At 43.7% G+C, this 12,261-nt stretch overlaps 1 protein-coding gene across 1 annotated transcript in view; it reads right to left on the bottom strand.

The window, feature by feature from the left end:
* The window catches only part of Ankrd30a (ankyrin repeat domain 30A), a 72,137-nt gene that overhangs the window by 12,534 nt on the left and 47,342 nt on the right, over positions 1 to 12,261 (bottom strand). The window contains exons 22-28 of the mRNA XM_032905809.1: positions 11,991 to 12,174; positions 11,235 to 11,372; positions 9,187 to 10,143; positions 8,060 to 8,212; positions 4,343 to 4,413; positions 3,916 to 4,009; positions 2,108 to 2,220 (exon numbers count right to left, since the gene is read on the bottom strand). Coding sequence (XP_032761700.1) covers positions 2,108 to 2,220; positions 3,916 to 4,009; positions 4,343 to 4,413; positions 8,060 to 8,212; positions 9,187 to 10,143; positions 11,235 to 11,372; positions 11,991 to 12,174 — 1,710 coding nt within the window. The remainder of the gene's footprint in view (positions 1 to 2,107; positions 2,221 to 3,915; positions 4,010 to 4,342; positions 4,414 to 8,059; positions 8,213 to 9,186; positions 10,144 to 11,234; positions 11,373 to 11,990; positions 12,175 to 12,261) is intronic.

Raw genomic sequence — 12,261 nt, 5'->3', positions numbered from 1 at the left:
ACTCTGGGAAACGTTGCACTTTGAGAGACACAGAGACGGAGGGGCAGGCCTGCACCAGGGTCCCTGAGTGAGTATCACAGCCTTGGTTTCGGGTTTTTATGGGACTCCTGGGTGTGCGAATGGTGGGTCTCTAACTCCTGTGCCCCTGTTGGGTTCTTGTCCAACCATGCGACAGTCTCTGTTTTATCCAGCTATATTTTACTTTGTTATGTTTTATTGTTATCTCTTAGGAGCCTGCTCTTTTCCAATGAGAGAAAAAGGGAGAGTCAGGATGGGGGGGTGGGGGAAGGAACTGGGAGGAGCAAAGGGAGGGAAACTAACCAGGATATACTGTGTGAGAGAAGAAGCTATTTCCAATGGAGGGGGCTGTGACTAAAACACAAATGCTCAGTTCACTGTACTCAAGTCATACACATCTGTAAGCCCGAGAAAACCAGTCAGCTCTGTGCACTTGTGGGCGCCATATCTACAAATCCAACTGAATAAGGAAAAACTGTATTTACACTGAACACGTGCAAATCCCTTTCCTTGTCATTATTCCCTAACCAACAGAGGACAACAAATAAATTAACATTCATACTATGTTTGGTATTTTAGGTAATTTAGAGAGGAGAGATGGTATAATGGAAGCTGGGAGGAGGTTAAATGCAAATAGTATTTTATTTAAGGGACCCGAGAATCCATAGATTATGCTTTCTGTTGGGTGTCCTAGATACAATCTCCTAAAGACACTGTAGCAGAGACTCAGAGTTTAATTTTACTGAACGCCCCGCCTGCTCATTTAGGCCCCTGGATAACCAATAGGAAACTCAAGCAGATCAAAGTTTGGCCGTCATCCTCAATCCCATCTGTGGTCCTCAATTGTGGGTCACATTCGTGTTCAAGTCTGCAGCCATGTTAGTCACTAAGGAGAGTTTATCCACAGCTAGCTGACAATCCTCCTTTAAGACTAAGGGCACAGGGGTTGGGGATTTAGCTCAGTGGTAGAGCGCTTGCCTAGGAAGCGCAAGGCCCTGGGTTCGGTCCCCAGCTCCGAAAAAAAGAACCAAAAAAAAAAAAAAAAAGACTAAGGGCACAATGCCATGAGCAACAGGGTATTTCTAAGATGTTCAGGGACAAATCAATGAGAAGACTGTCCAATGCCGACTTTTACAGTATCATGTTCCAGGCCTCTGATGCGGTGCTGGAACTCTGACTCTGAGGGAACTGAATCCATCTTCCCTTTCAGACTGTCTGATTCTAGGAATAGTAGGCGCTATCTATAAACACAGTGACAACAGTTGAAGCTCTTCCTAGACAGCGTCAACTTTACTGGTAAGAGTCTCCAAGCACCTAAGAAAATGACTAACTGGATCCCAGTCTGACCACGTGAGTATTTCTCTCCCATCCCCCAATCCTTCTCTAAATAGTCCTGACGTTCTTGTCAGTGCCCGGATTGCAGGACACAACTTCTTCCCAGTATGATCGAGTATACTCAACAATTTCCTGCCCTCTGCTCCCTGGTCCTTTTACCCCTTGGTCAACTGGAGTGAGGGACCCTCAGAGACAGGCCTCTGTCTACATTCTGGACCAGTACCAAGGGATGGCATGACTATATATTACGTATGTGTATGTATTTAAAAATTTTGAAACAGAAGTTCAATATCAAGTAACCCTCATATACATATAGGAGATGCCCATGGAACAAGTATATCTCCATGATAAAACTTTGTAACTAAAAAGAGAAATAAAGAAAATATGTTATATCAAGGTAATTTATGATATAGTTAAAGAAAACTACAAATCATTTTTTAAGATATCAGAATGCCTAGATGGTGAGAAGGACTCTGCAAAGGAAGGAGAGAGAAGGAGAGTGAGCGGGAAGTGGAACGCCAAAGCTGATGAACATTTCGGCTGACACTACACCAAAGGCCGTGCCACGGTCTTAGAAAACCTTAGATAAATGCAGAGCCTCAGCGAGAAAAACTTCAGTCTCGTCAGTCTCTGAAGTGAATGTAAAGTAATTTAATTATGAAAATGCAGAGAGAAATGAATGGGTATGGAGGCTTTAGTACAATTACAGTTAAATCAGTGAAGAAAGGCTAAGACAGAAACATTAAAACCTTACTCTGTCAGTTCCTTTTCTAATGCATCGCTTCTCTTCTGTTCTTGATCCAAAGTATATTCCAGGGACTCTTTCAACTCCGTAAGCTTCTTCAGTTTTTCCTGATCCTCTTCAGACTTTGAAAATAATTTTAAAGAAAATAATTTTTATTTTTACTTTGTTAAAAGAATGGTTTCTCTTGTCTGTCTATTGAGGGTGTTGTGTGTGTGGATGCCTGTGAGTTGTATAAATGTGCACGTGAGTCTGTGTGTCTCTGTATGTGCATGTGTGAATCCGCGTGTTTGTGTGTGTGCACGTGCATGCGTGCGTGTGTACAGGTGAATGCGTGTGTACATGTGTCAGAGGAATGCTTTCAGGAGTCCGTGCTCTTTTTCGGCACACAGGCTCCTGGGATCAAGTTTAGGTTGGTTTGGGCAAGAGCTTTTATCTGCCCGACCCACCATGCCAGCACTTGGGCTTTGTTCGTTTGGTTTGGTTTGGCTTTACTTTGCTTTAAGTTTTTCAGAGAGATCAATTGTTACCTGAGCCTTGCTTGGAAATGACTTATGCAGTCCTAAGTGGCCCTAACTTTTAGCTATTCTCTGCCTTCAATTCCGAATTCTTATCATTTTCTTAGAATGCTACAGAAAATCTGTCATCACTTTGGAATAAGTGTACAAGTTTGAAGCACTTGCTTCTTGCTTGCTGCCAATCCTGACCAATTAAGTTTGATCCCTGGAACCCATGATGGAAGGAGACAACCGGTGTTGTCTTCTGTTTCCCTCCACATCCAGGACAAGGCATGTGCATGTCTCTCCTTCCATCAAAGGAGATCAATAAAGGAACGAGAGCAGGGCACGGTGCCTTCAATTTCAGCACTCGCAAGGCAGAGGTAGACAGATCTCTGGAGTCCGAGGCCAGCCTGGTGTACATTTTGAGTTTTAGGACAACCAGAGCTATGTAGTGAAACCCTGACTCAAAAGACCAAGCCAAAATGAGACACAAATCATAAATTTAGATTTGTATTCTTAATACATTCCTCTAAGACTCGTACAGCTGGCCATCTTCCGCCAGTCTCACAGACTCATCAGCAGGGCGTCTTGTTAGGAGAACTGTGTTGCCCACACAGAGTGCAGTGAACTCTGGTGGCTTAGGTCAGCAGTGAAAACAGCTCTGTGACTGGTGTCCAATGTGTCTCGTGACCTTTTCTAGTGTTAGCTAGTTTCTCTTTTTCTTTTTAATTCAAAGTAGAAAACATAGTCTCTAGGGAAGAACACTTGTATCTCAGTCTGTTATCTATTCTGGATGAATAAAAACTCTTAAGTAATTCATTCTCCAAATCTCAATGACAGGCTTTGATTACTAGAAAAGTTCAGAAGTCTAGATCAAATAACTTAAATTTCTTAGAATTTAAAGATTTAATGTAAAGCTCTTGTGGGGCAATGTTGTCTGATGTCCATAGCAACATTACGTCTCTTTACCCAGAAACAGAGCTAACTCACAGGTCCACCAGTGCACAGATCATAAGCAGGATGAGGTGTGTATACAACACTTTTATTGAAACATTTTTATTGAAATGTTAGGGCTGAAATCATTAATTTATGAACTCAGCCAACTTCTTTGCAGAATGGATTTACACTGTGAGGAACAAGCAGTGTGAACAGAAACAACACCAAGACTTTGTAATCTGCCCTCCATGTTCCCACAGCACCACTGCAGAGGACTGCCCGCCATGTTTCCACAGCACCACTGCAGGGGACTGCCCACTGTGTTCCCACAGAGCAGAGACCCTCCCTCTCAGCATGAAAGAATCCAGGACGAGGACCACTTACCAAATTCCCATTTGACAGGTTTTCCTGAAGTTGTTCAATTTCCTCTGATTGCGTTTTTATTGTAATTTTGAACTTGGAATTTTCAAGTTCAAGCCTAAAATTGTATTTTAAAAGAATTAAATTTATAAAGCAATTTTAAAAATATCACATAATTTCTGAAAATCAACAGCCACTTAATAAATTCCTAAAGGTCTGAGAAGCAGATGACTTGGTGACTATAATTTCTCTAGCTATGTTCTGCGGGTTAGGAATCCAGCCCACACCTTCACGCACAGGCTACCCCCTAACTACATCCTGTTTTAAAAATGTGCACTTCAAGAAACCTAGAGGTGAAACGGTGCCCTGGCTTCAGAGGCCCTGCTTCCACAGCGGCCACAATACACTGCTCATTTGTTTATGAACACTGGAGTCACTGCTTAAACTGTACTTTTGTAGGTGGTCCTGCATCTTCTCAGCGCGCTGAACAGCCTCTCTGTGTTGGTCCTGCGCCTCTTGCAGCTGGAATAAAGAATAAAACAAGCCTTTACCAAGACGCTATTCTAAGTCTGCACACAGGTTTCCAGGAACAGGGATACCGTGATCTGTGCTGTTCGTGTGTTTGTCTCTGGAGTGGAGGCTGATTTAACTGAGTTGTTGCAACAGGGATCTTGTGCTCTCAGAAACCAAGCTGTTACCCAGCCCTTCACAGAAGTTTCCTGACGTCCACTGTGACTGACAGCCCCATTTGTAAATCTGTCTACTATGTCTACTAGTGCCTGGGTAGCTCAGCAAGCAGAGCAGGGAAGCCTAACTATCTAACCAGATATGCAAACCAACAACTCTGGTGAAACCAAGAAAAATTTCTTTTCTTTTCTTTCTTCTCTCTCTCTCTCTCTCTCTCTCTCTCTCTCTCTCTCTCTCTCTCTCTCTCTTTCTTTTCGACAGAGGCCTGCTCTTTAGAACTTGCTCTGTAGATTAGTCTGGCCTCAAATTTAGAGATATGTATGTCTGCCCCTGCCCATGCCCTCCTCAGTACTGGGATTAAAGGCATGTGCCACCACTGCCTGGCAGGAATTTCCAACACCAACTTGTTATCTGTGACTTTAAAAATTCTTATGCATAAGTGATAGCTATCTATATTATCTATAAGTCATCATAGCTCTGCAGTTATGACGGACATAACGCTTTAATGATGGCTGGCTGCCTTATGATCGTTTCAGTGAAGGTATATCTACATGGAGGCCAGAATGCCTGGGTCCAAACTCCTTCTCCTCCACTTGCTGGATGTATAGATTCTAAGCAAATAAACTTTCTGTACCTTAGTGTCTCCATCTGTGAAATGGACATGTGAGACGATGAACTGGGGGATATAAAGTACCTGAAGCATACGTGGCAGTGAGTGAGACTTTAGGCGGTGCTATGGCAACCACAGACCAGGCCCTCTATGCAAACGGCTTATGTAGCTGACTATGGCAGGAAATGGGGAGACTGAAGCCCAGCTATATCCCTAGGACTTCTGCAGCTTCCGGAAATCTCTCCGGCCACCGGTAGCTCTGTCTATGAGCTCAGTTTTCAGCTTCTTTTTCCTCCACACACTCAGCTGGCGAGGTCACACAGTGCAGTAAACTGTGTTTCTAGGTGTAAGCGGCAAATGGCATGACGACCAGAGGCTGAAGACACGGGGCTCTGTGGATAAACTGAGGTCCTTAAAGCAATACACTCGCCACAGTGCTGGGTGGCTTTAGCCAGGCCTCTCATAGTACATGAAGGTTTGCAGTATGAGTATAAGAAAAGCTGCAGACAGAGTTTCACAGCCAACCACCTCCTACGGCCTTATAGATCCCAGCTCTGGCCACATAATGAAAGAAGGCAAACGGTGAGAAAAAAATGTTCGGCAGAACATTTCTCCTCCATTAGATTATGTGCCTTCCGTTTCATATGCGATTCCTTAAAATGTATTTGGAGAAGAGCCTTACTATAGGGGCAGGTACAGAATTCAGTTGGTGAAAAACTTGCCTGATACACATGAAGCCCTGGGTTTGAACCTCCGCAAGACATAAATAAGCCAGGCATGATGGCATTTGCCTATAACTAATATTTGGGAGGTAGAGGCAGTGGTTGGGGATTTAGCTCAGTGGTAGATCGCTTGCCTAACAAGGGCAAGGCCCTAGGTTTGGTCCTCAGGTCTGGGGTGGGGGCGGGAATTCAAAGCCATCCTCAGCTATATTACAGTTTGAAGCCATCCTAGGATACATCAGACCATATTTCAAAAAAAAAAAAAAAAAAAAAAAGTCTTATTCCCTTAAGGTCTCAAAAGAAGTAATTACCAGCAAGGTACGAAGCACCTAATTCTAGTCTAATGGCAATTGAGCAAAAACCTTTTCAACTTATTCAAGGGTATGTGGATGCCAGACATTATTCACCGCCGAAGTAAATTTATATCCCAATGAGATTACTTCTCATACAAATAACAACCAGAGAAGCAAAACCATTCACGGAAAAATCAGGATGCTAAGAGTGAGGTATAGTTAGGAATGCTTCATGAAAACGTTAATTGTGAGACAGTTCTGGATGAACGAGGTAAAAATGAATAAAACCCAAGAAGCCTGAACTCTCGCACGAGCAAAGACATGCAGCTAGCACAGGGGGCTTAGGTAATGAAGGCAACAGAACCCCACTGCAGGCAAATGCACCACGGGAACGGTAGAGTGCCCTGTGAATGGGAGAGTGCACGGGCAGCATTAACAACAGCCGAGACTTAAGCGGCCCAACACCCACGCACTGGCGAAGGCAGAAGAGCAATGTCCTGTTAGGGCGACGGGAGGGGACCAAGGACTGACAACAACATGCGGAAAGAACAGAGCCGTTCAAAAGGAGTGAATATTGTATGATATAAAATGTCAGAAAACAGAAATTATATATAGATATTAAAAGGACTGGTAGGTCTGGGGAGGACGAGGGGTGACAACTGAGAGGCACAGGACCTATTCACTACGATGACAAGGTTCTCGAGGCTGTGACGATGACTACGTATCTATAACGCTCTGCCATGGATGCGGACTTTTCACTGTAAATGGTGAGCTGTGCACTATGTTCATGATAACTCAATACTGGTGTTACACTTAGCAAGCCGGGCTTACTGGGGCCGGCTTACAACCCCAGCAGGAGGAGGAGGAGGCAGGAGGATGTCGGCAAACTACAGGACAGCCTGCTCCATGCAGTTACTTCTAGACCAGTTTGGAGCTGCAGATTCTAAACCAAACACAGATGGTTGAATCCAGACCCTGTTTTCATTTTGGTTTAGATATGAATGCTATATCTGATCTGAATATTTTCATATGGTTATTTTTCTAAATGAAAGTAATGCTTAGCTTTGGAGACAGGTTTTTAATTATCCTAAAACTTTTGCTCCTGGTTTATTTCTGGCTATTGGGCATGAGGACTCAAACGTTCGACGCGGACACTGCACCTGAGCACTCCTCAGTCCCTTTAAAACTTTTTTCAGGCCAGCCCCAAACTCAGTTTTCCAAACAGCAGGCATTACGATTATGCTAGCACACCTGGCTAACGACTGCATTTTTGAGCAACTTTGGCCTCTCTGTACCAGCTATGTTGAAATTCATTAAATAAGTTTCAAAGATACTGTATCCACCCCCGAAAGTGGGGGTAAAGAGCAGGCAGATTTTTCCGGAACTTTCCACAAGCAGCATCTCTGAGTTTAACCCACTTTATCTCAATTGGAATAGAAATCTCTCTGAGGAATTACATATGGTTCTCAATTTGCATAAGGATAAATATCTTAAAGAAAGACAAGAAATTTTAAGAAAAAAAAAAAGGGGCCGGTGAGATGGCTGTGGAGGTTGGAGGTGTCTGTGGCCAAAGGCGATAAAAGCCAGGCCTGTAGAGATCATGTGATGGAAGATGAGGACAGACCCCACAAGCTGTCCTCTGCCCTCCCCTGGAATGAGGCCACATACTTGGCCTGTTCCCTCACAAGAAGTAAATGCATTTGTGTTTTAAGTCAAAGAAAAAAAAAAAGGCAGAATAAGAGTGGAGTTTAAGAAATAAGTTCATTGTAAAGGTAATGGCGGATTACATGAAAACCTAAAGGGAGGTGGCCTGCTTTAGTCATCCTGAGCAGCGGGCACACCAAACTCATACGCACCTGACTTCTGAGCTGACCTAAGTTCTTCTTTAAGTCTCTGGCCTCTTCTTCTAGGCTGCTGCGGTAACGGGAGGAAACCTCTAGCGAAGCCTCTGACATGGACTGCTTTTTTAGGGTATCGGCCAGTTCTTGCTGAAGTTGCCTCACGGCTACCTGATGAGACATTTGTTACTAATTTTATAAAACACATCACAGCATACATTAACACCATTTATTTCCTCCACACAGTCTGAGGAGTATCACTGCATATAGCAGTGTGTGTCGGTGGGGCTGGCGGGGATGAATTCTACATCGTGAAACTTTTTTATAGACATTATTTTTAGTGTACTCATATCTAAAAACTTCACCTTTTAATTGACAAGTAGAACATGAAGCCCGTGTACACACTGTTTTGCTACATGTACACATTATCATGTGCTTAAATCAAGTTAGACACAGTTATGGCTTCAAACACTGACCATTTCTTTATGGTGAAATTCTTCCTTCTGGATCTTTAAAATACACAGTATATTACTGTTCAGTAGCTCCACGTTTCCTGCTCGTCACTGTAACTGACCTACTGCCCTACTGCCCTACTGATTCCCTGCCTCCTGTCACGTCTCCCCCTCATCTCACCCCCAGCTCCAAGAACCACTACTGTACTTTGGAGCTTTTAAGAAGTCAGTTTATTAAGGGTCTCACTATAAGGAAGATCACGAGGTCCTCGTGCTTCTGTGCCTGGTTTCAGTTACTGTCCTTTGGTCAAGCACCAAAGAATTCTGCCCAGCTTTGGGCAGAGCCATAGATTATCTTTTATATTTAGCTAGAAGTAACACTTAGTATTAACACACAGAATTTCCCTTTGGCATGTTTTAAAATATTTATCTTTCTTGGGGTTGGAGAGATGGCTCAGTGGTTAAGAGCAATGACTGCTTTTTCAGAGAATCTGGGTTTGATTCCTAGCACCCGCGTGGCAGTTCATGCCCATGTGTAACTCCCATTCCAAGGGATCTGATGCCTTTGCCTGGCCTCTGCAGACATTAGGCATGTACGTGGTGCACAGACATACACCCAGGAGCACACCCGGACACATGAGATAAACAAAAGCTTTATTCCTTTATACTATACCTCTCTTTTCCGACACTTACTTCTCTTTCTGCTTTCTCATTCTCGTACTGACACATTCTTTCTTTCAGATGGCTGCACTCGATGATTAACTCCTGATTTCTGTCCTCCAGCCTTAGGCTGTGCTTCTGACTCTCGGCTTGGACTCTGTTGAGCATCTCCTGGAACTGGTCTTGGATGCTCACTATCGTCCTGTCTTTGCTCTCGGCCTTGTTGGCGGCATCGTCCAGCTGCTGCCGGAGCAGTGTGTTCTCACTCTGCAGCTGAGCCAGCCTCTCCTCTATGGACTCCTGCTTTCCCATGTATTTATTCACCTTCCCTTGCTCGTCCTGAAACATGTGCTCCACCTCCTTCATCTGGCTCTGCGTCTGGCTGAGGTCTCTCTGCACACGCTTCAAAGCGAGCGTCTTCTCTCTGAGCTCATCCTTCGTGTGATGAAACTCGGTTTCGAGGCTATTCAACTTTCTTTCAGTTTTAGAAAGCTGTTGGGAGAGGACCTCGTTGCTATCCCTGAGGTTAGACATATCAAAATTCATCTTGTCCTTCAAACGAAACCACTCATCCTTTGCTCTCTGGAAAGCAGTTTCTAGGTCCCTTTTTGCTGTCTGGATTTCAGCGTGATCATGCAGTGCAGAAGCCAGTCTCGACCGGAACGACTCGACGTCCGTCTCCAGTCGCTCCTTGCTTTGTTTCTCGTTGTCCAGCTTGGAACTCAGCATCGCGTTCTCAGTTTTAAGATTGTTAAGCTGTCCACTGTACTGGAATATTGTTTTTGTAAACGTTTCTTCATTCAGCTTTATCATCCTTTGAAGGTTATCATTTTTCTCATTTGCAATCTTAATATCCTCAAGATACTTCCTTTCCTTCTCCAGGTTATGGTTTTTTATTGTGTCCATTTCCAGTTTTAACACGGCAACTTCATCCTGCAGCCTCTGGTTTTTCTGCAATAGATCTTTTTCTTTTTCATGACTAAGAGAAGCCTACATAAGCAAAGAGACACTTAGCTAGCAGTCTATGAAATGTCACAGTCTCGCACAGAATCTAAGGACGGTGTGCAAAGTTCTTCAACCTAAGTGTTGAAACACATATAACAACTAGAAAAATAAACTAATTTCTGAGCTTATAAAAGTATAATTCCTAAAAGTTCATACGCATAATCGAAGACAATGACTTTATGAAATTGAGAGAGAAAACTTTTTAAGAAACTTAGCACTGGAAAAGCCTTTCTCTGAACTACAACGGGCTTCAGGCACCAAGTCCAAGATTACCAAATCTGTTCACATTTCACATCAGGAGCTGGCTTCATGCAAGTGGGGACCAGAGCACAGTTCCCAGCACCCGTGTAAGTACTGGGGTGAGTGGTAGTCCGCCTGCAACCCCAGCACTAGGGAAGCCAAGATGGGAGATCCCCGGGGCAAGCTGGCTCAGTGGACTAGCCAAGTAGGTTCAGAGAGAGCCCCTGTATCAATATGTCGAGTGCAGAGAGACTGAAAGGAAACCTACCACCAACCTCTACATGTATGCACACATGTGCTCAGAAACAATTGTGAACACACAAACATACCACACACACATGCAGAAAAAAAAATCAGGTTTATACTTTAGTGTAAATAATCAGTCTGTATTACGACCCTTAGCTCTGTCATTAACGCAGAAGGAATTTCCTGAAGCTCTTTTGGTTCTTTTTATCCACAAGACTATTCTAACACTATTTTTAGTCTGTCACTGAAACCCCATTTACTGATAAATGCTAAGAATAAGCACTAGACAAATCAGGATGTCACATGTCACTGCACTTGTGAGTGAACTCTTGTCACCACCACCGTGAAAAGGAGATTAAACAGTAACAAGCTACAGAAGTCCCCAGTCCCCTTACCGTGCGGCTAGCGCTCCCTCCCCAAGGCACTTACTCCCTTATGTTACTTCAGACATAGGAAACCTCCCAGAACAGGTTTCTTATGTATGCTCACACATGGCTCAGAAATCCTCTGTTTTCTGTGCTCCGTAAGGCTGGCTCTGGAACGTGTAAGTACATGAACGCCCGCATCTGTTGGAAACTGGAAGGAAGTACCTCGGAAATCATCTTCTTCTGCTCCATTTCTATCTCCTTTTGCTTGCAGAGGTGATTAGCAAGAATCCCGTCCTGCAACATTCTGGCATTCTGTTCTCGGGAAAGCTGCCGCTGAGTCTCATTCCGTTCCTCTAATACCTGGAGGCACAGCGATGAGGTTTTCAGCCTCGTACTTCTGTGCCTGTTGCAGACATGGTCTCTAAAAGCTTATTTAGGGCCAGGCCATTACGAACAAACTGGAGGAAGCCAAAGAAAACACGAGGAAGCCACACAAAGCACTCAGACTTGTGCTGCCTATTATAGTTAAATTGCTTAAGAAGCAATTCCTACAGGTGGGAAGTACATTGTAAACTACAGCTTATTACAGACATTTAACTGGTTTTAACAGTTTCAAAGCCGGCTTTTATTTTTAAGAGTGCTAAACTAACTTTATTTTCCAGATTAAACTTACCTTCCATCACTTAACTTTGAAAAGATGTATGTAGTGCCCATTTTTTCCCAAGAGGCACAATAAATAATTTCGGCTATGTTAAGATTTATTCTCAGCACAAGGCGCTGTCGGTCAACAATGGGCTGCATATCAATTACATCAACTAGTGATAAAGCCGACGTCTGATATGCCATGACGTTTGCATAATAAGACGTTTGCATATAGATACGTGTGCGCATGTGTATAACCACACTGACATAATTAAAGTGGCATTAAAACACAACAAGTAAAGGTAGGAAAGACGTTTTTCCCGGAGCTTGGCTTACCTGGTTGAGGTGACTTCTCACCGTCTTCAGCTCCATCTCCAGGCTTCTGAGGGAGACTTCAAGCTGCTGTCTGGCTTCCACCTCGCCCTGATACTGCTCTCCTTTCCTTCTAAGCTGCTCCACCATCCTTTCGGAAAGCTGATCCGCACTTCTCCTCTTCTCTTCCTCTTGTTTCAGAGCAAATCTGAAGTTAAGCGTGCATACCTTAAAATTAACTTGTTTGTACAGAACAAAGATCACCTTGTGACCCGGACCTCAAGATGGCGATGTA

Source organism: Rattus rattus, chromosome 6 (assembly GCF_011064425.1).
Source record: "Rattus rattus isolate New Zealand chromosome 6, Rrattus_CSIRO_v1, whole genome shotgun sequence".
In the NCBI taxonomy this organism is placed as follows: Eukaryota; Metazoa; Chordata; class Mammalia; order Rodentia; family Muridae; genus Rattus; species Rattus rattus.
The sequence above is the reverse complement of the archived record's forward strand: the minus strand, read 5'-3'. Positions and strand labels throughout refer to the sequence as shown.